Source organism: Culicoides brevitarsis, chromosome 1, assembly GCF_036172545.1.
Source record: "Culicoides brevitarsis isolate CSIRO-B50_1 chromosome 1, AGI_CSIRO_Cbre_v1, whole genome shotgun sequence".
Lineage (NCBI taxonomy): Eukaryota > Metazoa > Arthropoda > Insecta > Diptera > Ceratopogonidae > Culicoides > Culicoides brevitarsis.
In genome coordinates, this window is record NC_087085.1 from 3,616,393 (window position 1) to 3,642,928 (window position 26,536).

General features: G+C 22.3%; 3 protein-coding genes across 3 annotated transcripts in view; 2 read left to right on the top strand and 1 right to left on the bottom strand.

Moving 5' to 3' along the window:
• Positions 1-2,034: 2,034 nt before the first annotated feature.
• Positions 2,035-10,033, top strand: LOC134833212 (protein artichoke). Its single transcript, XM_063847493.1, has 7 exons — positions 2,035-2,207; positions 3,075-4,454; positions 5,902-6,766; positions 6,827-7,081; positions 7,976-8,099; positions 8,159-9,943; positions 10,017-10,033. Exons 1-7 carry the CDS (start codon positions 2,035-2,037, stop codon positions 10,031-10,033), a joined length of 4,599 nt encoding a protein of 1,532 aa, XP_063703563.1.
• Positions 10,034-11,359: 1,326 nt separating this feature from the next.
• Positions 11,360-12,447, top strand: LOC134831440 (large ribosomal subunit protein uL15m). The gene is made up of 2 exons (XM_063845173.1): positions 11,360-11,544; positions 11,606-12,447. Exons 1-2 carry the CDS (start codon positions 11,443-11,445, stop codon positions 12,389-12,391), a joined length of 888 nt encoding a protein of 295 aa, XP_063701243.1. The 5' UTR covers positions 11,360-11,442; the 3' UTR covers positions 12,392-12,447.
• A 7,496-nt stretch (positions 12,448-19,943) lies between these two features.
• LOC134831383 (phosphatase Herzog) overlaps positions 19,944-26,536 on the bottom strand; it is a 44,942-nt gene continuing 38,349 nt past the window's right edge. Inside the window, exons 3-5 of the mRNA XM_063845106.1 lie at positions 22,015-22,196; positions 20,492-20,645; positions 19,944-20,432 (exon numbers count right to left, since the gene is read on the bottom strand). Coding sequence (XP_063701176.1) covers positions 20,136-20,432; positions 20,492-20,645; positions 22,015-22,196 — 633 coding nt within the window. The 3' untranslated portion in view covers positions 19,944-20,135. The remainder of the gene's footprint in view (positions 20,433-20,491; positions 20,646-22,014; positions 22,197-26,536) is intronic.

Here is a 26,536-nt window from a genome sequence, read left to right on the forward strand (position 1 = left end):
TTCGTAAATTCATCGAGAATGCAAGAAGAATTGTTCGATGATGGATTTACTTATTGTCTAATTTTTTTTTATATGAAAAAAAAAGAATAATTGGTGATTGGAAACCTTGAAAATTGGAATTTTAATCATAAATTTGGCGGAAAACAATGCAATTTAGTAGCAAAAATCTTGCAAGTAAATTTTTTTTCGGAATTTATTTATCGAGTAGAACGTAAAAAGGAACTTTATTGCCTTTTGTTGATTGTTCTTAAATCTTGTAAATTTTAAGAATTTATTTAGTGTTCATAGAGCTTTAATAAGCGACGAACCTCTTCCTTAACACGAAAAAATAAAATAATTATTTTTACCAAAATTACGAGTAAATAATTTAAATAAAACGTAGATTCAAATCTCGCAGTTTCATCCTAAAAAAACGTTCCGCTAGATAAATAACATCATAATTTGACATATTCGACGCACTTTTGGAGCAAGTTTTACATTTTAACGCGAAATTTAACGACGAACTGCGTAAAATAAATGGGAGTCAATTTTTGCCCTATGTGATGAAAAAAATTGCATAATCTTCATTATTATTAAAAATTATTTTAAAAAAAATCATTAAAGAGAGTTTAACACGTGACGAAATGTAAAAAAAATTAAAAAATTTCCATAAATATTAAAGATAAAAAAATTTAAATGAAAAAAAATTGTGGCTTAGTAAAAATTATATAAAAAAAAATATTTTAATTTTTTTTAGGAAGTAAGGAATTTAATTGACTAATAAAAAAATTCATAACCATAAAAATGGAAGCTAAATATTTGAACCAATTTAAGCAAAAAATGTTTGGTGAATGTGAAACTAAAAATAAAAAAAAACAAAACATTTTAAAATAAAAATTGCATGCACTATTAATGTTACATATTTTTTTATTATTCAAACTCTATTTTTTCATTATTTATTAATAAATGAAGAAATTAAAAGTTTATTAATATGGATTTAATCTAAAAATGTCAGAAAAGTTGTTGATATGGAAGATGTTTTCATTTTCTTTTAATTTGAGATAAAAATTGAATTTTTTTGATAAAATTTAATTTTTTATTTGTATATTTTATTAATTAAATTAAAAATAAATAAAATTATTTTTGCGAGAAATTTTGCTTTCTAAATATTAAATTTTAATATTTTTTAAATAAAAATAATTTTAATGTTTTTAAATTTAATAAAAATATTTTAAATTTTTTATTATTTTTTATTTTTTTATTATTATTTTAAAAAATTAATCAAAATATTAAAAAAAAAATTAAATTAAAAAAATAAAAAAAAATTAATTATTTTTATTAAATTTAAAAATATTAAAATTATTTTTATGTTTTAAAATTATTTTTATTTAATTAAAATTATTTTAGAGTAATATTTTTTTTAAAATATTAAAAATTATTTTTTTTTTTTATTTTTACCAAAACAATTTTTAATAAATAACAAATAAAAAAATGAAAAACGTCTCATCGCCTTCGCCACTCTAAAAAAAAATTTTAATACATATCGGAATAAATTTAACGCCTTTTTGCGTTTTTTCCATCCACAAAACACATCGATGACGCAACTTTTGCACCCATTATTCAACACTTTTCATTGTTTTTGTTACACTTTGTCTCGTTTACTAACAAAATTTTCTTGTTATTTTTATTTTTGCAGACCCAACAACACCAAAATTCGTCGAGAAAAACACAATGGCATCAACAACAATTATTACATAAACTCCCGTTTTGTGCACGACATGTTGTGAAAAAAAAACCAGAGGAAATATTTTTTTTTTCGTTAAAAAAAGTGATAGAAAAAAAACTAAACAATGACCACTAAGAAATCATGTTTTTTTATTTGTTTGCGATAAAGAATTGAAAAAAAGGAAGTAAAATATCGTCATGCATATGACCAAGTGTAACAAACATAATGTTGTTCATAAAATTATTATTCAAAGTGACAACAAACTGAATTGAAGAAAAAAATTTAATAAAATAAAAAGTGACTAAAAAATAAAAAAAAAATTATTTAAAATGATTTTACGAGTAAAGAAAATTGTAACAAAAGTATTAATAATAGCAGTTTTGTTGCTGAATGTTAATTATGGGTTAGGACAAGGCATAAGAAAGGGAGATGGATTATGCCCGCCACAAGACACAATTTTGCCATGTCGATGTTCGAGTCGTTCTAATGAGATTCAGATATGGTAAGTTTTTTTATATTAAAAAAAATAAAAATTAATTTATTTGCTTGGTTTGGATTAAATGATAAAATTTTAATTTAGCTGAAAAAGAAAAAAATAATTTGATTAATAAAAATTAATTTTTTAAAAAAATTTAATTAATTTAATATAAAAATTTTAATAAAAAAAAATAAATTAAAAATATATTAATTAATGAATGAATAAATATAATAAAAAAATTAAATTTATAAATAAAAAAAAATTAAAATGGATAAGAGTTTTTGAAAGTTAAAAATTTTTTTTTATTTAATAATTTTTTTTTTAATTTAAATTTTTAACTGAATTGAATTTTTTTTTTATTTTTAGAATAAAAAAATAATTTTAAATGTTTTTAAATTAATTAAAAGTGAGTTTAATTCAATTTTTCAAAAAAAAAAAAAAATAAATAAATAAATAAATAAAATAAAAATAAATAATTCTTTTTTCTAAAATTTCAGTTTATAAATCTTAATTTTTAATTTTTTTAAATTTTTCTTTAATTTATTTTAAATTTAATTTAATCAAATTTATTTTTTTTATTTAAAAATATTTTCTAAATTATTTTAATTAAGATTTATTAATTTTAGCATGAATTATTTTTTTTAGCCTTATTTTTCTTATTTTTTTCAAATTATTTTTCATCAAATTATTTTTTTTTTAAATTTTCAACATTATTTCAATTAATTTTAATTATTGATTTCATTTAATTTTTTTTTTCAATAAATTTAAATATTTAATATTTTTCAAAATTATTTTTTTTTAATTAAAAAAATTAATAAAATCGTAATTTTAATTATTTTTTTCAAATTTAATTTAAAATTAATTTAATTTTTATAAATTTTCTTCCAACAGGTGCTCACACAGTGACTTACCTCGCGTCCTCGGAGGACTCAAAAACGTAGCAAAAGTAATTCGTCGTCCCATCGACGAGCTAATTTTAGAGAATAACTACCTGCCTTCGCTTCCGGGTCGAGCGTTTTCGCCCCTCAAAGTCTTGCGTCTCATGTTACGTCACAACGGGCTCGAACGCTTATCGGGCGGATGGCTTGTCGATTTGGAAAACAGTCTAGTCGAAGTTTATATCGTTGAACGTGAACTCCGTTCCTTGCCCATCGACAGTCTCTTTGGCATGCACAAACTCGAAGCGATCACAATTCAAAGCGAAAATCTCAAACGAGCTCCCGACTTTTCGGGATTGGCAAAACTTCGGTATATCAACATCCAAAGTACCGCTCTACTCGACCTCACGAGTCAAGGATTTCGTGATTTGATGAATTTAGAGACGGTTCACATCACAAAATCACGAAATTTGAACAGGCTCGAGGCGGGATTGTTCCAAGATTTGCCCCGATTGACGCATATCGATTTGTCGGACAACGGGATAAATTGGTTGCATTTGCGAGCGATGGTAGGACTTCCTTCTTTGCGAACTTTGGAGCTTAGCGGGAACAGAATTAACAACGCCGGGATGGTTGGAAGGTCAATTAAGGACTTGTCGAACTTGGAAGTTGTCAAATTAGACCATAACACGATCACAATTTTAACTGAGGGCAGTTTTGTCGATTTGCATGGCTTAAAGGAAATTTATTTGAACGACAACGCGATCACGGAAATCTTCCATGGAGCTTTTCATCGAACGCCAAAGCTGAAAATCGTTCATTTGGAGAATAATTTCATCCAAAGAATCCATCCAGAGTCATTTTTGCAACTTTCGGGCAGCGGAGTTGAGACTGTTCATCTCGAAAATAACGCAATTGACCGAATTGAAGAGCTCCGGTCACTCCTGGATACGCTCCCGATGTTGCGATTTTTGGATATGAGCGACAATCGCATTGCTGATGTCCCTTACGGAGCTCTACGGGGTCATGGAACGCTTGAACAGCTCTATTTGGACAATAATATCATCAGAATTATCGAAAGGGATGCTTTTATGGCGATGCCCGGATTACGTGAACTGCGGTTGAGGAATAATACGCTTTCAGATCTGCTTCCGATGCCTTTTTGGAATTTGCCCGGATTGAAAGGTCTGGATTTGTCGTATAATCGGTTTAGGAGGTTGGATAGTTATTTGCTTACGGGACTTCCGTCACTGCGGAGATTGGATATTAGTGGGAATAATTTGGCAAGTATCGATCCGGCGGCGTTCGTGAAGACTCCGATGTTGGAAACGTTGAATATTTCGAGAAATGCGCTTGTGCATATTCATCCAGCGACGTTGAGGGATTTGGATAGGTAAGAAAATTTATTTTCTTTTAAGTAGAAAAATTTATGAAAAATTTTAAAAAATATTTTTTGAATTAAAATCAAATTTTTTGAATTAATTTTTTTTTATTCGATCATACCTATTCAATTTTTAAATTAAATTATTTTTTAAAATTATTTTATTATATTTTAAAATTATTTAAATTATTTTTTTAAATTAATTTAATTCATTTTTTTTTATTAAAGTTTAAGAAATATTTCATTTAATTAAATTTAATGTTTTAAATTAAGGTTTTAATTTTTTTTTTTTTTTTTCATAAAATTTTGTGGATTTTTTTTTTCTTTATAAAAATTATTTTAAAAATTGTTTAATTTCATTCATTGTTTTTATTCAAATTTAAAAAATATTTTATTTAATAAAAATTCAGTTTTTAAAAATATTTTTTTTCCATAAAATTTTGTGGAATTTTTTTTTCTTCACAAAATATTGAAATTAAATTAAAGCTGAAATTAAAATAAATAATTTAAAATATTTTATAAATTTTATTTTAACTAACTAATTCTTTTTTGTTTAAATAATTTTACATTTGTTAAAATTAAGATTTTTTATCGTAAAATGTAAAAGGAAAGTAATTGTTTTAAATTGATTAAAAAATTTAATCAAAATTTAAAAAAAATAAATAAATTAAAAAAAGTCATTTATAAATTTACAAAATTAAAGAATAATCATTTGTAATAAAATATTAAAAATTTTTTGATGAAAAAATTTAAAAAGCAAATTTTATCATAAATTAACAAAATACATAATTATTTTTTTTTTTTAAATAAAAAAAAAATTAATTAAATGAAAACATTTCTAATTGAATTAATTTTAAATTTAAAAAAAATAGTTAATTAAATTGAATTTTTCAAGTTCAGAAAAAGTTTCGAAAAAATTTTTTTTTTTCATAAAATTTTCTTTTTTGAATTTTTTTTAAAAAATTTTTAAATGAAAAAATAAATTGAATTAAATAAAAGCTAAAAAAATATAATTAAATTAAATTTTGACGAAAATCTAAAATATTTTTTAAATTTAATTTTAACATTCAACAAATTTACATTTATTAATATTTTTTATCGTAAAATGTGAATAAAATTAAATTTATGAATTTTTTTAATAATTTTAAATTTATTTTAAATAAATAATTATTTTTAATAAATTTTTTAAGATATAAAAGAAAATAAAAAAGTAAATTATAAAAAATTTTAAGAAAAAAAATAAAAAATTCTCTTTTTATTTTTTGAATTCAAAAAAATAATAAATTTGAAATTAAATAAAAAATATTAATCAAATTAATTTTAAATCAAATAAAAAAAAATAATTCAAATTTTTAATAATTTAGTTATAATAATTTTAATTTTTTTTAATTATAATTTTTTTTTGCTTAAAAAAATAATTAATTCTACTGAAAATATTAAAAAAAAATTATTTCAACAGATTATTCGAAATCGACGCCGGCTACAACCAACTTCCCGACATGATCCCCGGATTACCCGGCGCCGTCGAACGTGTCATTTTAAACAACAATCAACTTCACAACTTACCTTTACCGCCTTCGAGCTTGATGGATTTACCGAGTTTGCGAATGCTTGACATCAGCGGCAACAAAATCGATCGAATCCCGCGTTCAATTTTCCGCACAACGCCCCAACTGAGAATTTTAAATCTCGCCGAAAATCATCTTCAGAGCTTGGATGACGACATGTTTGCTGGTTTGGAAAAATTGGAGCGGCTCAATTTGCAAGACAATCGCGTTGTGAGCATTCACGATCGCAGTACGGAGCCTTTGAAAAATTTACGGGAAATAAATTTGCAAGGAAATCGCGTCGAATTGCTCATCGATCATGTTTTCTCGGAGTCGCAAAAATTGGAAAGAGCGGATTTTTCGCGGAATAACATCGTCGAAATTGCTCCCGATGCGTTCAGAAGGTCGAAAGCGATGAAAGTTTTGGATGTCAGTAGCAATAATTTGCGAGAAATTCCCGAAAGTTTGAGTTATTTGGAGGAATTGAAGGAGCTCGATGTCAGTTTTAATCAATTAACGGACTTAAAACCGAGTATCGTCGCTGCATGGCGAAATTTAGAGGAATTAAGAGCTTCCAACAATAAATTGCCCGTTTTAGAACACGGCTCTTTCCGAAATTTACCATTTTTGCAATATCTGGATTTGTCAAGTAACGAATTGGAACAAATTCAACCGGGAGCTTTTCGAAGTTTGCCCGAATTGCAAGAAGTTGTGTTGGCTGACAATAAATTGGTTGAGTTGCCTGATCGAGCGTTTGAGGATTTGCCAAATTTACAGGTGAATTTTTTATTTTTTTTTTATAAAAATAATTTTTTTATTTTTTTTTTGTTTTTTTAGGCAATTCATTTGCAACAAAATGTGCTTCAAGGAATTGCTCCTCATGCTTTTCATAGATCGCCGTCGATTGTTTATCTGAATTTATCTTCGAATAATATTAAAAATATGGAAAATACGGGATTACGAGGCGCGAGAAATTTGGAAGTTTTGGATTTGTCAAATAATGAGATTAGAAGAGTTGCGGGTACGCCTCTTAGAGGTTTGGATTGGTTGGTTGAATTGAAATTAGATAATAATAGGATTTGTGGAATTAAGGTAAGGATTTTTTTTAAATTTTATATTTTTAATTAGATTGAAAATTATTTTTTAAAAAATAAAAAAAAAAATTATTTAAATTAAAAAATAGATTTAAATATTTTTAAATTTATTTAAATATTTTTTAAAAACTAAATATTTATTAATAAAAAATGTCCCTTAGTTGAAATTTTTTTATTTTTTTTTTCTGATTTTAAAATTGAATTTAAAATTGTTTAAAAATTTAATTTAAAATTATTTAAAAATTTAATTAAAAAATTTTGAAAAATTTAATTTAAAATTGTTTAAAAATTTTATTTAAAATTGTTTAAAAATTTAATTTAAAATTATTTAAAAATTTTATTTAAAATTATTTAAAAATTTAGTTTAAAATTATTTAAAAAATTCATTTAAAATTTTTTAAAAAATTCATTTAAAATTTTTTAAAAAATTATTTAAAAATTTAATTTAAAATTATTTAAAAATTTAATTTAAAATTATTTAAAAATTTAGTTTAAAATTATTTAAAAAATTCATTTAAAATTTTTTAAAAATTTAATTTAAAATTATTTAAAAAATTGTTTAAAAATTAAATTTAAAATTATTTAAAAAAATTTAAAATTGTTTAAAAATTTAATTTAAAATTATTTAAAAATTTAATTTAAAATTATTTAAAAATTTAATTAAAAAATTTAATTTAAAATTGTTTAAAAATTTAATTTAAAATTATTTAAAAATTTAGTTTAAAATTATTTAAAAAATTCAAATTTAATTTAAAATTGTTTAAAAATTTAATTTAAAAAAATTATTTAAAAATTTAATTAAAAAATGTTGAAAAATTTAATTTAAAATTATTTAAAAAAATAATTTAAAATTGTTTAAAAATTTAATTTAATTTTTTTTTTATATTTTCAGGGAGAACCATTCCAATCGATGCCCCGTCTACGAGTTTTGAGTCTCAGAAATAACCGAATGACGATCATACCTGAAAGAACTTTCCGAAGCATTCGCAGTAACATCGCAATTTTAGACGTTGATGGTAAAAAATTTTTCATTTTTCACAAAATTTTCTTCTAAAAAAATTATTTTTACTTTTAGGAAATCCCCTTGAATGCTCCTGCGACATGCTATGGCTCCGTTCATGGCTCCAAGAAACAGAAAATCACTATCCCGGTCCTCGTTGTCGCGATGGCAGCATGTTACGTGAAATGCGTTTATCCCGAAGCGAATGTTCTCTGCCCGACACTCGCGACAACAACAATTTACAACTCACGAACGATCATGGCGACACATTTTCCGCAGATTCGAACAACATAAATCGCCAATCTCCCGATTTCGATCAATGTGAACTCGAAAATATCGAAAGTTATCACAACAATTTACCGCCATCGCCTGAGGAAAGTGATTATTTTTACGATCAGTACGTGGATTATCCAAACGAGATTAACGAAACGTTCCTTGCGACAAGCAATCATTCGGCTCCCGTGAATTTAATTAACGGCGGAAGACCAAATAACGCGGGAAATTTACCAAATAAGGGCGAAACTGACTTCAATAAGAACAAATTTAATAATTTTGGTCGACCTCCGTTGCCGCCGCAAAATAATTCCCCATTTACGTTCTTCGGAGTTCCCATCCCGAGCATCAATAACATCTTCGGGACAGGTCGAAATGGGAATCAGCGCGATGTAAAAGCCGCAAATGGCGGAAATGGCAGCACGCGAGGCCGTGGAAGAGTTCAAGTTTACCGCCCGGGCGATTTTAATCACAAAACGAGTGCAAAACCCTCCGAACAAGCGACGGAAAATTACAAAGATCAAACCGGGCAAGATACAAAAGACCATCGCCCGCCCTCGGATAACAATTTATTCCATCGCCCGTATTTCCAGACGCCATTTTTACCTCCCAACGTCGAAAAAGGCGGTTTCCATCCCATGATCCCGAACAGCGAAAAGGGTTTCAAGCCCATTTCCGTGCCCACGAACGACTCCAAAGCGGAAGAAACCCCGAAAAATGCAGCAGTTACGAAACCTCCCGTGCAACGAGGCACCGATTGGCCCGACGACTTTCACGAAAAAGTCCCTCTGATCACGGAAAAACCCAAAATTAACCCAACTACCATCCCGCGATACGAAAATCGTAACAAACAAAATTCCGTGGAAGCGGAGGAACTCGAGACTGAAGCTCCGGTCACGCCAAAAATTGTAATTCCGGGATGGACTGAAGCTCCAGTGGCGGAAAAAACGACTTTTAAACCCGATTTTGACACAAATAGCGACGAAAATTTGTCAAAATATGAAGAAACGAGTCTCGGCACGACGCAAAAGCCGCGCGAAGAAAATATTTCGGAAAATTTGAGTCCCGTCAATAACGCAGATGCCTCGGTTGAGGATCAAAATTACAAAATTTCGCACAAAGAAGAGTATTACGGCAACAAAAATGACAATCCGAGTCTTTTGTCGGCTCTCGTAGCGCCGGGAGCTCAACAAGGCATCTACCGCAAGTCGACAATTGAAAAAGTTTATGGCGGAAATAATTTGCAGCCGACTCACGATCGTTTGAGTAATTCAACGGGAAATGTCGAAGAAATTCGCGGAACGACAGCGAGATCTGCGACAAGCACAACGGAGCGAAATGTCGTTTACGACAACGATTTTGGGGGATCGCATTCGAATGAAGTTGTGACAAAGGCGACTTTTGATACGTACGATGAGGAACCAGCGACACGGAGAGACGGCATGGATTGGTATTACAAAATGTACAATCACACGGGAGATTATGTCGAACAAAGACCGAGTTATGGATATGAGCCTGGATTGAATAGTTTGCAGGATTCCAGTTCGAGTGTTAAGAGGAAAAGTAGTTTAGTTGTCGTTGTTTTAAGTAGTTTGTTAATTTTTAGAATTAATTTTTAGTTTTAAAAATGAGAAATTTTTTGTAAATATTTTTTTTTTAGTTTTAAAGCAATTCTGATCTACTAATTTACTCAAAATTTTTAATTTTAATTTAATTAATAATTAATTTCTTTTATTTCTTTCTTTTCGGGTGGCGGAAATTTTTATTAAAAAATTGATTTAAGGCAAATCTTTTGTAATTTTAAAATTATTGACACGAATTTCAAAACTAAGATTTTTTATTTTTTTTTTGTAAATAGGAGACACTTTATGAACAGAGAGAAAAATGTACAATAAATAAATAAATTAATTAATTTCACAAAAAAAAATCTTTTACATAAGAAATTAAAAAATTTTAAAGGTAAGTTTATAAAATAATTTATTTTAATTTTAAAATATTTGAAATTTTATTTTTTTATTAAATCAAAATTTTTGCTTTTTAAATCTTTAAAATTAAAATATAAATTTAAAAATGTTCATCAATAATTAAAAAAAAAATTAAATACATATTTTGTTTCAAAAAAAAAAAAATAAATAAAAATAGTTTTTTTTTAAATTTATTTTTTTTAAACTTTTCTTCTCTGTTAGAAATCAAAAAAAATATTTTTTTTATGTTTTTATTAAATTTGACGAAAAAAATGTAAATTTTAAGCATAATGAAATATTCAACAAGTAAAAAAAAATCACAAATTTTACGAAAATAAATTTTCGCCATAATAAGTTTTATATTTTTTAAAGCTTTTGCTTGCTAAAAAAAACTAGGGATTTAATTTTTATAAAATTTTTATTTCCATTTCATTTAGTTTTTTTTTAATTTTAATTTAAATAATTCGTCATTTTTTTTTAATAAATTCATCTTATTAATTTTTCAAAAATATTTTTAAAAAAAAATCTCATTAATTTACAAGAAAAGTTAAACATTTAAAAATTCGAAGCTTAATATAATTTAAAAAAATTATGAAAATTTGAATTCACTTAAAAATTTAAAAAAATCAAAAAAATTACAAAAATAATATAAGTATTTCATGTAAAAAAATTAAATTAATTTTTTTCCATAAATTTTTTATTTAATTTTTTTAAAATTTTTAATTAAAATAAATTATTTTAAAAATTTTTTCAATTAATAATTATTTATTTTTTTATAATTTTTTTTTAATTATTTTTTTTAAATTATTTTTTAAAATTTATTTATTTATTTATTTATTAATTTTATTTTATTTTATTTATTTTATAAAAATTATAATTTAAAAAAATTAATTGAATTTAATTTTAAATAATAAATTTTTTTTTCAATTCGAAAAAAATAACGAATTTTCATCAAACAAAAAATTCAAATTATTTTTAACATTTTCAAATGTGTCCTGGGCATTTCAATTCTTTGACAAATTCACATTGGGTTAATTTCACTGCTTCACAATTGTTGTTTTTGTCGTCAAAAATTCACAAAAAATATAATTTTTCATAGAATTAAGGAATTTTTGGCTAAAAATGGCAAGCAAACAAACAACGGAGAAAGCCCTCGACCTTCTTCGTTTCTTGCCGCGCGTGTCTCTCGGTAATTTACGCCCAAATCCGAATGCGAGAGCAAAGGTAAATTTTTCACATGTTTTTATTTTCATGTCAATTAATTTTTTTTTGTTAAATTTTTCAGACTCATCGCGGAAGAGGTCAACACGGCGGCGACAAACACGGCGAAGGATCCGGCGTTCACCAGAATTACATGCGTTTGGGTTATGCAACGGGTCAAAATCCCTTTTTCTGTCGTTTCACGTACGAGCCTTACTACAAACGGCATCATTTGCGTCGCGAATACCCGCCGATCAGCTTGCACAAGTTACAAGTGATGATCGAAACGGACCGCATTGACACCCGGAAGCCAATTGATGTCACGTCGCTTTGCAACACGGGAATTTTGGATTGCCAACCGTCGCTCAATCATTTCGGGTTTCAACTCACCGACGAAGGCGCCGACATGTTCAAGGCGAAAATCAACATCGAAGTGCAACACGCCACGGAACTTGCCATCGCGATGATCGAAAAGCACGGCGGCGTCATTCGAACGGCATATTACGACACGCACTCCTTGCAAGCGCTCGTTAATCCGGAAAAATTCTTCAAACGCGGCGTTCCGATAATGAAAAGGATGATTCCGCCGCGAAATGCCGTCGATTATTACACAGATCCGAAAAATCGCGGATATTTGGCGGATCCCGATGAAATTAGCAAACATCGTCTTGTGTTGGCGCAAAAATATGGCTACGAGTTGCCAAAAATTGAGGAAGATCCGGATTATGAGATGCTGACGAGGGCGAAAGATCCGAGGCAAGTTTTCTACGGGCTCGAAACTGGATGGGTTGTGAGTTTGAAGGACAAAGCGATCATTAAGCCGGTGAAAAATGACGAGAATCAGGCAGAAAAGCAAGAAGCAAAGCAGTAGATTTAGCTTTTAGTACTATTTTTAGTCAAGAAATAAAAAAAATATTATTAAATTGATGGATTGTTGTTTCCTGTAATGACCTTGAACGTGATGAACCTTTTTAATTGATTAAATTACAACAAAAATTTTTTCCATTCACAAAATTCGAGTTAAGCGCATTTTTTTCAAACTTATTTAATTTTCTTTAACTAATTTTTTTTTAATTTTTTTATTAATTTAATTTTAATTTTTTATTTTTTGAATTACTGTTAAAATTAAAAAATAAAAAAAAATAAAATTATTAAAAAATAAAATAAAATTAATTAAAAAATAATTAATTAATACCTAATTAATTAACTTAAATTAATTAAAATTAATTATTTTTTAATTAATTTTATTTTATTTTTTTAATTATTTTATTTTAATTTTCGAACTTTAATTTATTTTTTAATTTTTTAAAATTTTGGTATACTTAAAAAAAATGTATACAGTTTTTTAAATTGAATTTCCCATTATTGGTATTTTTTAACAATTATTTTAAATTTTATTACAAATTAATTTTTTATTAAATTTTAAATTAAATTTTTTTATTAAATTTTGAATTTCCAATTATTTTTTAACAATTATTTTAAATTTTATTACAAATTAAATTTTTATTAAATTTTAATTTTTTATTAAATTTTAATTTTTTATTAAATTTTAATTTTTTATTAAATTTTAATTTTTCTTAAATTTTTTCCATCAACTAAATTCGAGTTAAGCGCATTTTTTTCAAACTAATTTAATTTTCTTCTATTAATTTTTTATTTTTTTTTAATTTAATTTTAATTTTTTTTTATTTCTGTTAAAATTAAAAAATAAAAAAAAAATTAAAATTAAAATTATAATAAAAAAAATTAAAAAAATAAAATTAAATTAATTAAAAAATTTTTATTAAATTTTATTATTTTGAAAATTACACTTTTACAAAATTTTTAGATTTAATTGTAGATTTATAAAAAAAAATTTGTTAAAAACTCTTAAATTTTTAAATTTTTATATGTAAAAATTTATTCAGATAGACAATTTTCTGACCAAAATTTAATTTTTTTCCCTAATTGATTAGGAACGATAAAAAAATTGATCGATATTCAACTCTCAAACTAATTAATGTCATCACTTTTTGAGTTAATTTCTGCATTTCAGGTCAGTTCATAAAAGCCTTTCGTAATGTTTTATTCAAATCCAACGAGTTTTTATCAAAATTTTCATAATTTTTTAACAAAAATTTTCCTGAAAGTCGGAGAAATTTTGGGACTTTTATCTTGTGAATTCTCATTAAAAGAACAAAAATTTATTTTTTACAAAAAATTTTCATTTAAATATTTTTGGATGATTTTTTGTATTGTTTTTCAAACGATTTTTCTGCTTTACCTTCCGTATTATCTGAATTTTGTGAATGACAAGAACGAACCAATTAACAATGTGATAAGCTCCTATTTGGTGTTAATTTTTGATGTAATTTACAGTGTAACGATAATTCTCGTTTATTGGAAGCAATTTTTTGGACAGAAAATTATTTTGAAATTATTAAATGAACACGAAAAATTTACAAAAACTTTTCAAAAAATTAAAAATTCGATGGAAAATTGTCGCAAAAGGATTTTAATTGAGTTTGCAGTAAAAATGTCGATGGACCTTTTCATCGTAGCAATAGAAGTTGGCTTATATTTTTACAATTTCATCCTTAATCCAATTCAGATGAACTTTCTTTGTGCCATTTTGCAACCAGCAACTATCGTTGTTTGTTGTTACATCACGACAATTTACTATTTTTCCTCTATTTTTTGCGTTTTTCATGTCAAAATGTTCTGCAAAGCTCTTAAAACGACGAAAAATGAACAAAAAATCTCCTTTTGGTACCAAAAACTGTTAAAATATTACAAGAAAATTCACAACTTTATGAACCAAATAATGTTTTTGATGGTTTCTCAGGCATTTATAGCTCTCGTTGCGGAAGTTACGTCACTTTACACGCGATTATCAGTTGTATTTTTTTTGGAAACGAAAGCCTCACAGTTTGAAATTGTTCGATATTTGTTATGGAATTTGTTGATCAGCTTCAGGATTTTAGCGCAAATTTATTTTATCACTCAAGGACCACAAAAATTGCTTGTTGAAGCGGAAAAGTTACAAAAAATACTTTTGGAGACGAGAAAAAATTCAAAAATGGAAATTTTTGTCCTTCAAACGTTGCATGAGAGTCCCAAAGTGAGAATATTGGAAATGTTTGAATGTAATTTTTCGTTGATTCGAGTAGTAAGTTGTTTAATTTAATTTTATAATTAATAAAATAAATTTTAATTAAATAAAAATAATTAAAAAAAAATAATTTTTAAAATTAATAATAATTTTTTAAAATAAAAAAATAAAAATTATTTAAAATATATTTTTTTTTAATTAAAATTTAATTATATTTTTAGATTATATCAGCTACTGTTACTTACATTATCGTCGTGATCCAACAGAATTTAGGTACAAGTAACAACGAAAAACGAAACTGAAGCCAAAAGTTGATATTTTAATATTTTATGAGGATTGTCAACAAGTTTCTTCAAGCAAGAATTTTTACAGTGCGTTTAATTACTTTTTTAATAAAAAAAATAAGAATTTATCTATTTAATAAAAATATAATGAATTTAAAAAAAAATGAAAATTTAATTTTATTTTATTTTTCAATAAATTTATTATTTTAATTTTTTTAATCGAATATATATAAAATTAAAAAATTAAACAAAAACTAATTGAATTAATTAAAAAATTATTTAAAAAAATATTATATTTAATTAGGTATTTATTAAAATATTTTATTCATTTATTTTAAAATCAAAATTTTACTTAATAAGATATAATTTTTTAATTAAAATTTTTATTAATTTTTTTTTGTTAGGTAATAAAAAAAAATAAAAATTCATGAATTTATGATTTTTATAAAGAAAAAAAAATTAAAGAAAAAATTTTTTTTTAAATTAATTTTTTTTTTCAAAATTAAAATTTAATTTTTTTTTAATTTTTTTAAAAAATAAAATAAAAAAAAAATAGAGAAAAAAAGTTAACTCACGGTAGTAAACTTCATTCAACATATGATTGAAAAACTTATGAATCCTTCATTCACAAATGGAAAAGTGAAGTTCATAAAGTAAACATAGAACGATCATCGAGTCAAGGAAAAGCACATTCGACAATAATAAATTTATTGCTTCAAGAGCAGAATGTCAAGGTAAAAATAAAATGATGAATTGAGAAAATAAGAAAATTTACTCCAGAATTGAAAACTTTTTCACGTATAAATTCTAAAAATATTTTTCGACAATGGAAAATTTTTTTTTTATTCTACGAAAAAAATTAAAAAACAAATTTTTTGCTGTTATTTCATTTTAATTTTATTTTCATTCACTCATTTTTCGCTTGAATGACTTCTTCGTCACTGAAATACTCAAATTTTATAATTCACGATTTTTTTTTTTATTTTTGTTAAAATTACAGTATATACGTACTTAAGTTTAATTTATCATAATTTTAAGTTAATTTTTATAATATAGGTAGTGTACATTAGTAGTTCATAATATAATTAATTAATAATTAGTCAATATTAATACAAAAAATCTGTAAATTAAACAATTTTATTTGATTATGTTTGAAATTGATATTTTTCCGTTAAATAGATTTTTATTTTATTTTTTAAACAAATTTTAAGTCTTTTCTCCTTTTTTATTTTTTTTTTTTAATTTTTTTAAATAAATAAATAAATAACAGAAATTGCAGAATAAAAGATGCAAATTAACTTTTTCTTGTTATTTATTGTCCTGCCATTTTTCTTAAAAAATCTATTGATGCTAAACATTGAAAAAATTGGAAACAGACAATTTTTCGCTATTTTTTATTTTGATTGGAAAAGGATAACACTGAATTTCACTTAATTTAATTAATTAAACAATTTAACATTTTTTTTTCTTCAACGATAAGAAGCAGCAGAGAGGAACTTTTTCTAACAATGACGACTATGATGATGACATCGAAGCGCATACTTGGCAAAGGAAATAAAACGAAGAGTAATCTCGTGAGTGGTTTTTGATGTATTTTTTTGTGTGTCAAAGTAAGAAAAAAAAATTAGAACACTCCTTGAAAAAAAAATTGACAAAGTTGAGTAATGAAGAAAAATTGAAGGACAAGGACAGCGCAGTGAAAGAGTTACCATTATTTTTTCTCAGATGATGATTTCTTCTAACATTTGGACGGAATGTTTTTTTTTTTATAGATTTTCTATTGACTACGATTCTAACGTAAAATTTTCTAAGTTGTGATTTTTTTTTTGAAGAAAATTGGTGGATTTCGGTATACAATTATTTTATTTAATTTTATTGAAGATTTTTAAAAAGAAATGGTAACTCCAATTAAATTAATTATTTTGAAAGTTAAAAAAAATATAAATTAAATTTTTATTATTTGAATTTCAATTAAAACTTTAATAAAAATTTTTAATTAAAAAACAAATAAAAAAATTTAAATTATTTAAAAAAGCATTTTTTTAAAAATAATATTTTTTGATATTTATTGAAAATTTTCAGTCAAAATTTTACTTTTTAAAATTTTCTGTGAGTAAAATATTTTTTTAATTTTTAATTTGAATTTAAAAAAAATAATAAATTTATTTTTTTTTATTTTTAATTATTTTTTTACATTTAAATTTTAATTAAAACTTTATTATGAATTTTTAATTTTTTTATTAAAGTTTTAATTAAAATTTAAAAAAAAAAAATTTTATAATTAAAAATAAAATTTAAAAAAAAATATATATAAGAAGCAATTTTTAAATAAAAATAATATTTTGTGATATTTTCATGAAAATTTTCAGTCAAAATTTTATTTTTTTTTAAATTTCTGTGAGTAAAATATTTTTTTTTATTTTTCGGGTAGGTAAATAAGCATTTTTGTATATATAATTGTTTGATATAAGCTAGCTGTAGGTGTATAAAGAGAGAGTTTTCTTCCAAAAAATTTTAATTTTTTAGAATATTTTCCGGTTTTAATTTTTTTTTTCATTATTTTAATATAAAAAAAGATATTTTTTTAAAGATATATGGTCCACACAAGATAGGATAGCAGTTTAGGTTAAGTATAGAATAGTTTTCATAAGTAAGCGGGTTATTAATAATTATTTTTTTTTAAATAAAAAATTAAAAAAAAAATTATTTAATTAAAATTCTCACTCGTTAAAATATTTTCCGTTATTTTTTTATAAATTAAAATAAAAAAATAAATTTTAAATTTTTAATTTGAGTTTTTTTTTCTTGAGACTACTTACAAACTAGTGAGGGACTAATTTGATATAGATTTATTTTTATTTTACGGGGACTAATTATTTTATTTAATTTTTTTTTCAATAGATCATCATCATCATCATGGTATAAAAAATATTGTAACTTCTTAATGAAGTGTACAAATTTATTTTATTATTTAGTGGTATTTTTTTATTTATTTTTTTTTAATTATTTTTTATTATATTGTTGTTGTTGTAATAAAATACAAATGCCATACAAAAGCTAATTATTTCGCTAATTTTCATTTATTTTTTTTTTAATACAATGATTTTTTTTTATTTTTATCAGAAAAAAAATTATCAAGAGGAGAAAACTCGAAAAATGTCAATATAAGTTTTTCTTTCTTATTTTTTTTTATTTTATTGATAAAATGTATTTTTTTTATACATACCTTTTATTATTTTTTATTTTAGTTTTTTTCAGTCTATTCACCTTTAACATATTTTCTGTTCCTCCTCTTTAGTGTTGATGTATATTAACTTTTTTTTAGGATTGAAATTTTTTTTTACTAAAAACAGTCATGTTTTCTATTGTTTAGCGTTTAAAAGATAGGAAAATGATTTTTTTGTTGTTGTCATTTTTTAATTGTTCACACAGGCACTCTACAACGGGGACATGACAAAATTTGACCCAGAAGCAATTTTATTATGAAACACAAAAGAAAAATAATAAAAAAAGGTAAAAAGAAAAGATAAATAGCTTGCGGCGTGGAAATTGCTGATAAAAAATTTTCCTTGACAGAAAATGAAGAGAGACAAACAAAAAAAAAATAATAAAACGATATTAAAATAATAATAATTATTTATATTTTCATTCAGAATTTCAAAATGTTGTTTTTTTTTCTCTACAAATATTTATAATAATAATCATAATAATAATGACAATAGCTTTCGTTTATCATTATAGTTGCATTTAAAATATAATAATAATAATATTTAATAGAAAGAAGTGTCAACAAAACAATTAGCACAAAAAAGCGTGTCTTTTCTCGTATTTTATCATTATATCTTATTTTCATTTAAAATAATAATAATAATTTACGTTGTTGTTTACAATTTAAACTAATAAAAAACGTTTTCTTGCAGTAAAATTAAATTAAATATTTAATTAAGAAGCTAGAAATTGCATATTTTGTGATTTTTTATTTTTTAATAATAAATAAAAATATTATTAAAAATAATTCGGTAAATTTTTCTGTATGAATTCAAATATTGAACTGATGCTAACTGTGAAAGGTAATCTAAGATTGTATCATTATTATTATTTTTTTAAACATACATTTTTTTATTATTAAAATTAAAATAAAATTATTATTTTTTAAAAAGAATATTAATTTAATAAATTTAAAAAAATATATAATATTAAATTTTAATATAAAAAAATTATAAAAATTTAAAAATTTATTAAATTAATTTTAAATTATTATTAAATTAATATTAATATAACAAAATTTTAGAAATTTATATATGTATTTAAATTTAATATTATATGTTTTTAAAGTTTATTAAAATGAATTAATTATATTAATTTAATAAAATTTAAATATTATAATATTAAATAAATTTTGATATTTTAATTTAATTAATTTTATTAAATTAATATTAATTTAATAATAATTATTTTTTAATTTAGTGTTTATTAAAAACAATAATATTAATAATAAATATTAAATTATTAAAAATTATTTATTTTTTTTTTAAATTAATTTTTTTTTAAATAATAATTTTATTTAAATTTAATAATAAATAAAAATAAATGTATGTTTTCAAAGGTAATTGAAATCTGAAACGCAAAAAATACACAAGACAAAAAAAACTTAAAACTAAAATGTACGTAACGGCCTCAATTAATTATAATTAAATGATTCGACTTGCACTTTTTTTATATTTAAAAATAATTATTTCTAAAGTTATATAAATTTTTATCTTAAAATAATATATATTATTTTTTTTATAATTAAATTATACTAATATAATATATATTTATTTATAATAATAATTAATAATATAGAATTCTCAAAATTATATATTGTTCTGTTATTTTTATATTTTTTTTAACTTAAAAATATATTTTTTAATTAAAATTATTTTTTTTATATTTATTTTTTTTTAAATGTATATTTATATTTAAAAAATGAAATTAAATTTTTAATAATAAATTAAAACTAAAACAAACGCGTCGTCGTCCCTTAGAAGTTAAGTGTGTTTTTGATGATTTTTATATTTTTTTATATATTAATTGAATATTTTCCTTTCTTTTTTCGCAATTTTCAATAATAATCTATATTAATAAATAAAATTGTTGTTGATGTATTTTAGTAAAATTTTTTTAAATGTATAAATTTTCAATAAAATTAAAAAAAAAATTTAAATCATATAAATGTTGACGAATAATTTTTGTAAATGTTACGTGCTATTGACCAGGTCATTTGTATTATTTAGATTATTACAACTCGTGGCACCGCTACTGTTGTTCGACGACGAGCTAAGACTCTGTTGCTGCTGCCCACTTGATTGTATGTGTTGATTTGATGATGCATTCGCGATGTTATTTAACGTATTGTAAATTGATTGATTAATTGGATTATTTGAGTTGCACAATACCGTATATACTGAATCGACTTGACTTAATTTCTCAAAAAGTGGTATTAAATCTAATAATTCTGAGTCAGATAAATCGTCGAACCATGATTTCACCGGCACCTAAAAAAATAAAAAAAAATTGAAAAAATTGCGAAAAACGAAAAAAAGAGTAAACTTACCGCATTATCTGGATGAAAAATGTAACTGGCTGGCGAATTATCTACAATAACAATTTTTTGCAAATCCCTACCAAGCTTATTCAAATCTTTAACGTAATTGCCTCTATGATAGACACAGGATTCTCTAAATAGTCGCGCCCTAAAAACACTCCATCTGAAAAAAAAAAAGAGAAAATTGTGAGGAAATGAAAGTAATAAAGTTTGCCGAATGTTAAAGAGCGCAGTAAGTAAATAAGTGAGTATTAGTTATTCACCCTCACTCCTCGTAGTAGCGTCTCGTTGTTGAGTGAAATAATGGAGAAAAACATAAAATGAAATAATAATAAGGAAAGAGCGATGCATAAACGTTAATGGTCTTTCTTTTCAACTCTCTTTCTTTGTCATTTTTCACATTAGGCAAGGGCAATAAATTAAAATGTTTCTAATTTTATCTTAATTTTTTATTTTGAAATTTATTTAATTTTTTTTTTGTATTTTTATTTTAAATAAAATTTTTAAAAAATTTAAAACTTTAAGATTTTTATTAATATTTTTAAACAAATTTTGAAAATTTAAAAAATAATTCAAAATAGTTAAATATATTCAAAAATTATTTTTTGTTATAATATTTTTAAAATGATATATTTTTTAAAAAAATATTTATTTTTTTTAATTTTGTAAACTAAATTTTAAATAAAACTCAATATTAAAAATTTTTAAATTTGTTAAAAAAATTTTCATGATAATTTCAATTTTATTTTTTTAATTTAATTTTTTTTTTAATTTTTGAAAGAAAAAATTGAGAAATAAAAATCAATTTATTAAAATGTAAAAAAAAAAAATAAAAAATTAAATTAAATTTTTAGAGTTAATTTTTAATACAAATTGATTAAAATTATTTAATTATTTTGAATAAAAATAATTTTTAAATAAAAAAAATAAATAAATTAAATGAATTAAAATTAAATAATTTTTTAATATTCGATTAAATTTATTTTAATAATGAAAATAAAATTTTTAAATAGAAAAATGATTTTTATTTAATTTTTTGTATTTCTTTTTTTTTCAATTTTTATTTGTTAAAAAAAATAATAATGAAAATTTAAATTAAATAAAATTTTTAATTAAAATTAAAAAAAAATAAAATTACTTCAATTTTCTTGAGAAATAAATTTAAAAAATCTTTAAAGAAAAAAAAATAATTAAAATTTTTAGACTTAAATTTTAAATCAAATAAATAAATAAATTAAATTTAATTAATTTAAATAAAAATTATTTTTTTAAATTAAATAAATATGGAAAAAATGAATTTATTAAATTAAATAAATTAAATAAATTTATTTTAATAAATAAAATTAATTTTTTTTTAAAATAAATTTAATTTAATTTAAAAAAATAAAATTTCCTTCAAAATTCCTTTGAAATAAAATGAAACTCTTCCATTAATTGCACTCGCCTATAATAATTTTCCTCATTTTCTTGACGTATTTTAATCTTTTTCCATGCAGAAAAGCAAAAAATAAAAAATAAAGAAATGAACTTACTTATCTAATAAATCAGCAACGGGATCCGCGTATTTGGCTAGTGAAGCTGTGAACAGTACACATTCGTATAATTCTCCCATTCGTTTCAGGAATTCATCAACGTGCGGTCGTTTCAACACGTACACCTGATGTACCGTGCCATCGATTTCCACGGGCACGATAAAGTCGGCATTTGGGATTGGCTGCAAAGTTTCAAAAAGAAATTATTTTTTTTTTACAATGAGCTTATTATTTTTTTTCTGTGTCGGAGGCAACTTCTCTTTGCTTTATTTTTGCGCGTAAACAAATAAAGAAGACGAAAAAAGGGGATGAATTTCCCTCCCAAGAGATAAATATTACAAAAGCCGTAATTATTATGTTCCATGAAATTGTGAACAATAAAAGAATTTAGATAATTTTATTTTATGGGAAGACAAAATTATGGTCACGAGAAAAAATTAAATAATAAAATTTAGATGGAGGTGACTTGTGTTTTTCAGCAAAATTTGTTATTTTCGTGCATCTGTGCCCAATCCATTCATTAATCAAGCAAGCTTGCGCCTGGTGAATAACAAATTACTCACTTAGACGACGAAAAATAATAAATTTTGTGTATTTTTGCTTTTTTTCTCTGTTTACAATATTTTATCATCATTAAAAGAAATCTTCAGGGGGAAACCGCAGGAATTTCTCGCGCATATCTTTCGTTATTTTCTTTATTTCTTTGTGAAAAGTATTTATTTATTTATTTTTCTTGTGCGAGACAATCAGTTGGGCGGAAAAAAAAGGAAAAGTGAAATTTTATTACAAGACAGCGGCGACAACGACGACGGAACGACATCTGTTGATACAACAACTTTATTGGATTTTTTTTTGTGTTTGGCGATGATGATGGGATGACAGGAGTCTGGAAGGCATTTTGCACGCAATTTGAACTAAATTCAAGGTAGGTTGAATTTTTGCTTGATAAAATATTTTTTTTATAAAAAAAAAAATAATTTTTAAAGAATTTTAGGATATTTAATTTTTTTAAAATTTTATTAAAAGAAATAAATAATATTTAATTAAATTAAAATTAAAAAAAAATTGTAAAAATGAAAAAATTAATAAATATTTTTTTTCAGTTTATATTTTATTTTAAATAAAAAATTTGAAATTCAAAAAATTGGTCAAATCATTGAGAAAATATTTTTTTTTAAATTTTTAAATAAAAAAAAAATAAAAAAAAAAAATATTTAAAAATTAAAAAAATATTTAAAAAAAAATAAAAATAAAAATTATTAAATTAAATTAAATTTAAAAAAAAATAATACAAAAAAATAATAAATATTTTTAAATTTATTTTTTTTAAATAACAAAGTTTTAAATAAAAAAAAATATTAATATTTTTTTTTTCGACAAAATAATTGATTCAAAAAAAAATTCTTTTAAATTTTAAAATACTTAAATATTTAAAAATAAAAAAATAAATAAATTAAATTAAAAATAAAAAAAATCAAAATTAAATAATTTTTTTTTATAAAAACAGAATAAAAATATTTAATTTAATTAAATAAAATTAAAAAAAAAATTATAAATAATTTTTTTCAGTTTATACCTATTTTATTAAAAAAATCAAAATCCAAAAATATTGGAAAAAAACAAAAAAAAATTTTTTTAAAATTCTAAAAATATTTCAAAATAATTTTTTAAAAATTTAAAAATATTTTTAAAAATAAAATTAAAAATATTTTTTTCATTTAAACAGCTATTTTATTAAAAAAATTATTTAATTATATAAAATTTAATTATTAATTTTTTTACGTTAAATTAAATTTTATGAACTCGCAACTTTAATTAAAATACAAATAAAATAAAAAAATGAACCCAAGTTCACAAGTTACACAAAAAAAATATAATCCCGAAAAAATTATGTCGACAGTCTTCATCAATCACTGTCAGCTGTAGTTTTATGTCTGTTCTTAAATCTCTCACGAAAAAGGCAAAAAAATAGACAAAGAACATAAAAATTGTGGGTTTTCCTATCAAAAAACATCAACTTCGCTTTTTATCTTTCCCTTAACGTCAGTTTTTTTTTACTATTTTTTCATGAAAAAAACTCAAATTTCACCTGAAACGATTTTTTTTTCAAGCTTCAAGTTTTTTGCACTTTCATATCAAAAGTTGACTAAAAATCCAAACAAACATTTATTTGCAATTATTTTATCTCTCTTTTCTTATCAAAAACTGGCTCGTTGATATCATTTTCTATTTTATTTGCCTTTCAGTTTTGTGTTGCTGAAAGCAAGCTATTTATTTTAGAATTCACTCTTTTGTGATATTTGGGCTAGATCAACAAAGCAAAAATGAAAGCCACGAACAAAAAAGGCATTAAAACGATATCTTTTTCCTTTTTGTGTGTGTTTGTGTGAATACTTTCGACTTAAATACTTAGTCTAAGCAGCTTTTGCACAATTTAGCAAAATTAGGTGTGTTCAACAAAAATTACGGGAAAAAGGGAAGAGAAGTGAATAAATAATTGTTTTTCCATCGTTTTTCTAATATTAAAATATTCGACCTTGAACTTTCGACGAATAATTTTGCATTACTTCCATCTCAGTTGCTCTTTTCAATTTTATTTTTTTTTACTTTAATTTTCCGCTGGACAATAAAATTTTTTTTTAAAGTTTTAATTAAACTTTTTTTTATAAAAAAAATAAATTGTCCTGATATGACGTCACACCGCAGAAAAAAAAACATGGTAAATAAACCTTGAACTTTAAATAACTTTTACTGTTTATTTTTATAAAAGTCTTCTTTTTAATTTAATTTTCCGGCTTGTAAAGTAAAAAGAGAGTTAGTAAAGTAAATAGTTTCCGTTGCAACCGGCTTTTTAATATTATTTAATGATCATCATAATAAATTCTTTTTTACACTCGTGCAACGAAAATTGCCTCTTACGGATATTTTTTTGTTCAGAAAAACAACAAAAATTAATTGTGCCCTCAAGAATTAATAGGATTATTCTGGATTTTTGTTCGTAAACAACTTATTACGATAAATGTATTTTTTTTTATAAAAAAAAAATTTCCGGGATTAATTTTTATGGTAAAATTTTTTCAAGGGCAAAACTTTCGGAAAATTCATGACATTGACCAAAAAAATTTCTAGAAGAGAAGAAAATAGTGAAAAATTTTCCGTCTCATTGTTTTGTCTGCACGTCGTCGCCTTTATTTTTGTATTTTGTGGATTCTCGGAAAAATGTCGGTCAAACAACTTTTATTCGGTTATCTTGACAGCATATTGTCTGATATTTTTTTTTGCTTTTTTTAGCACGTAACATATGTTTTTTTTATATAATTTTAGTTGAGACAAGGATTTATTGCTGAAATATTACGAAGAAAAATGTTCGTGACAGTGTTACGTTGAGGCAGTAAATATGTAATTTTTTTTTTGCATAATTGCATTAAAAGTCCTTTTGTACATTATGAAATGTAAGTATAAAAAACGTAACTCACTAATCTTCTTTTATATTTTTTTTAATTAATTATTTTTCAGGGACTTTAGGCAATTGTAGAAAAAAATTCTATAAAATATTTTTTTGAGTAAATTCAAACCAAGATTAATATTTCATTAATTTTTTTTATTTAAAAATATTTATTTATTTAAATCTTTAAATAAATTATTCATTCTTTTATTTTTTTTTATTTTATTTATTAAATATTTTTATCAAATAAATTTTATTTATGTTTTTTTTTATGTTTAAAAAATTTTCAAATAAAAAAAATATTATTTTAATTTAATTTAAATTATTGTTTTAATTTATTTATTTAATTTAAGGATTTTTTTAAAATTAATCAAATTCTAAATAAAAAAAATTATAAAATTAATTTAATCAGAAATTTTTAAATTTTATTTTAAGATCTTTAAATTTTTTAAAAGAAAAAAATTATTAATTTCATAAAAAAAATAAATTTGGATTCTACATAAAATAATTAATGAAATCAATTTAAGTAAAATAATTTTTAAAATTTCATGAAATAATTTTTTTTTAAATTTTCAAAGAAAAAATAATTTACTTTATTTTTATTATTTAAAAATTAATTTTAAAAATATAATCCCAATTTAAAAAAAAAATCATAATTTTTTTTTTTTTCAAATTTTCTTTAAAGGTTTAAAAAAAATAAAAAAAATAATTTAAAAAAATTAATAAATAAAAAAAAGAAATAAAATATTTAAAGAAAAAAATTTAAAATAATTTTTTAAAAAATTTTAAAAATTAAATAAAAATAATTAATTTAATTTAAATAATTATTTTAAAAATTAAATTAATTCTAAATAAAAAAATAATTAAATTATTTTTTTAAAGAATTTTAAAAATTATTAGAAAAAAAATTCTATATAAATAAAAAATAAATTATAAATTAATTTAAAACTCATACCGCAATTAGAATAAATAAAAACCACAATCACGGAAATCACTAACTAACCGGCTTCGTATTTTTTTTACAACTTTCTGATATAACATTTTTATTTGCAATATTATTACGTGTAAGTTGTGATA

Coding starts and splice junctions, on each gene's coding strand:
- LOC134831440 (XM_063845173.1), top strand. CDS start 11,443: ATGGCAAGCAAACAAACAACGGAGAAAGCCCTCGACCTTCTTCGTTTC. Junction 11,545..11,605: donor ATCCGAATGCGAGAGCAAAG/GTAAATTTTTCA, acceptor TAAATTTTTCAG/ACTCATCGCGGAAGAGGTCA.
- LOC134833212 (XM_063847493.1), top strand. CDS start 2,035: ATGATTTTACGAGTAAAGAAAATTGTAACAAAAGTATTAATAATAGCA. Junction 2,208..3,074: donor TCTAATGAGATTCAGATATG/GTAAGTTTTTTT, acceptor TTCTTCCAACAG/GTGCTCACACAGTGACTTAC. Junction 6,767..6,826: donor AGGATTTGCCAAATTTACAG/GTGAATTTTTTA, acceptor TTGTTTTTTTAG/GCAATTCATTTGCAACAAAA.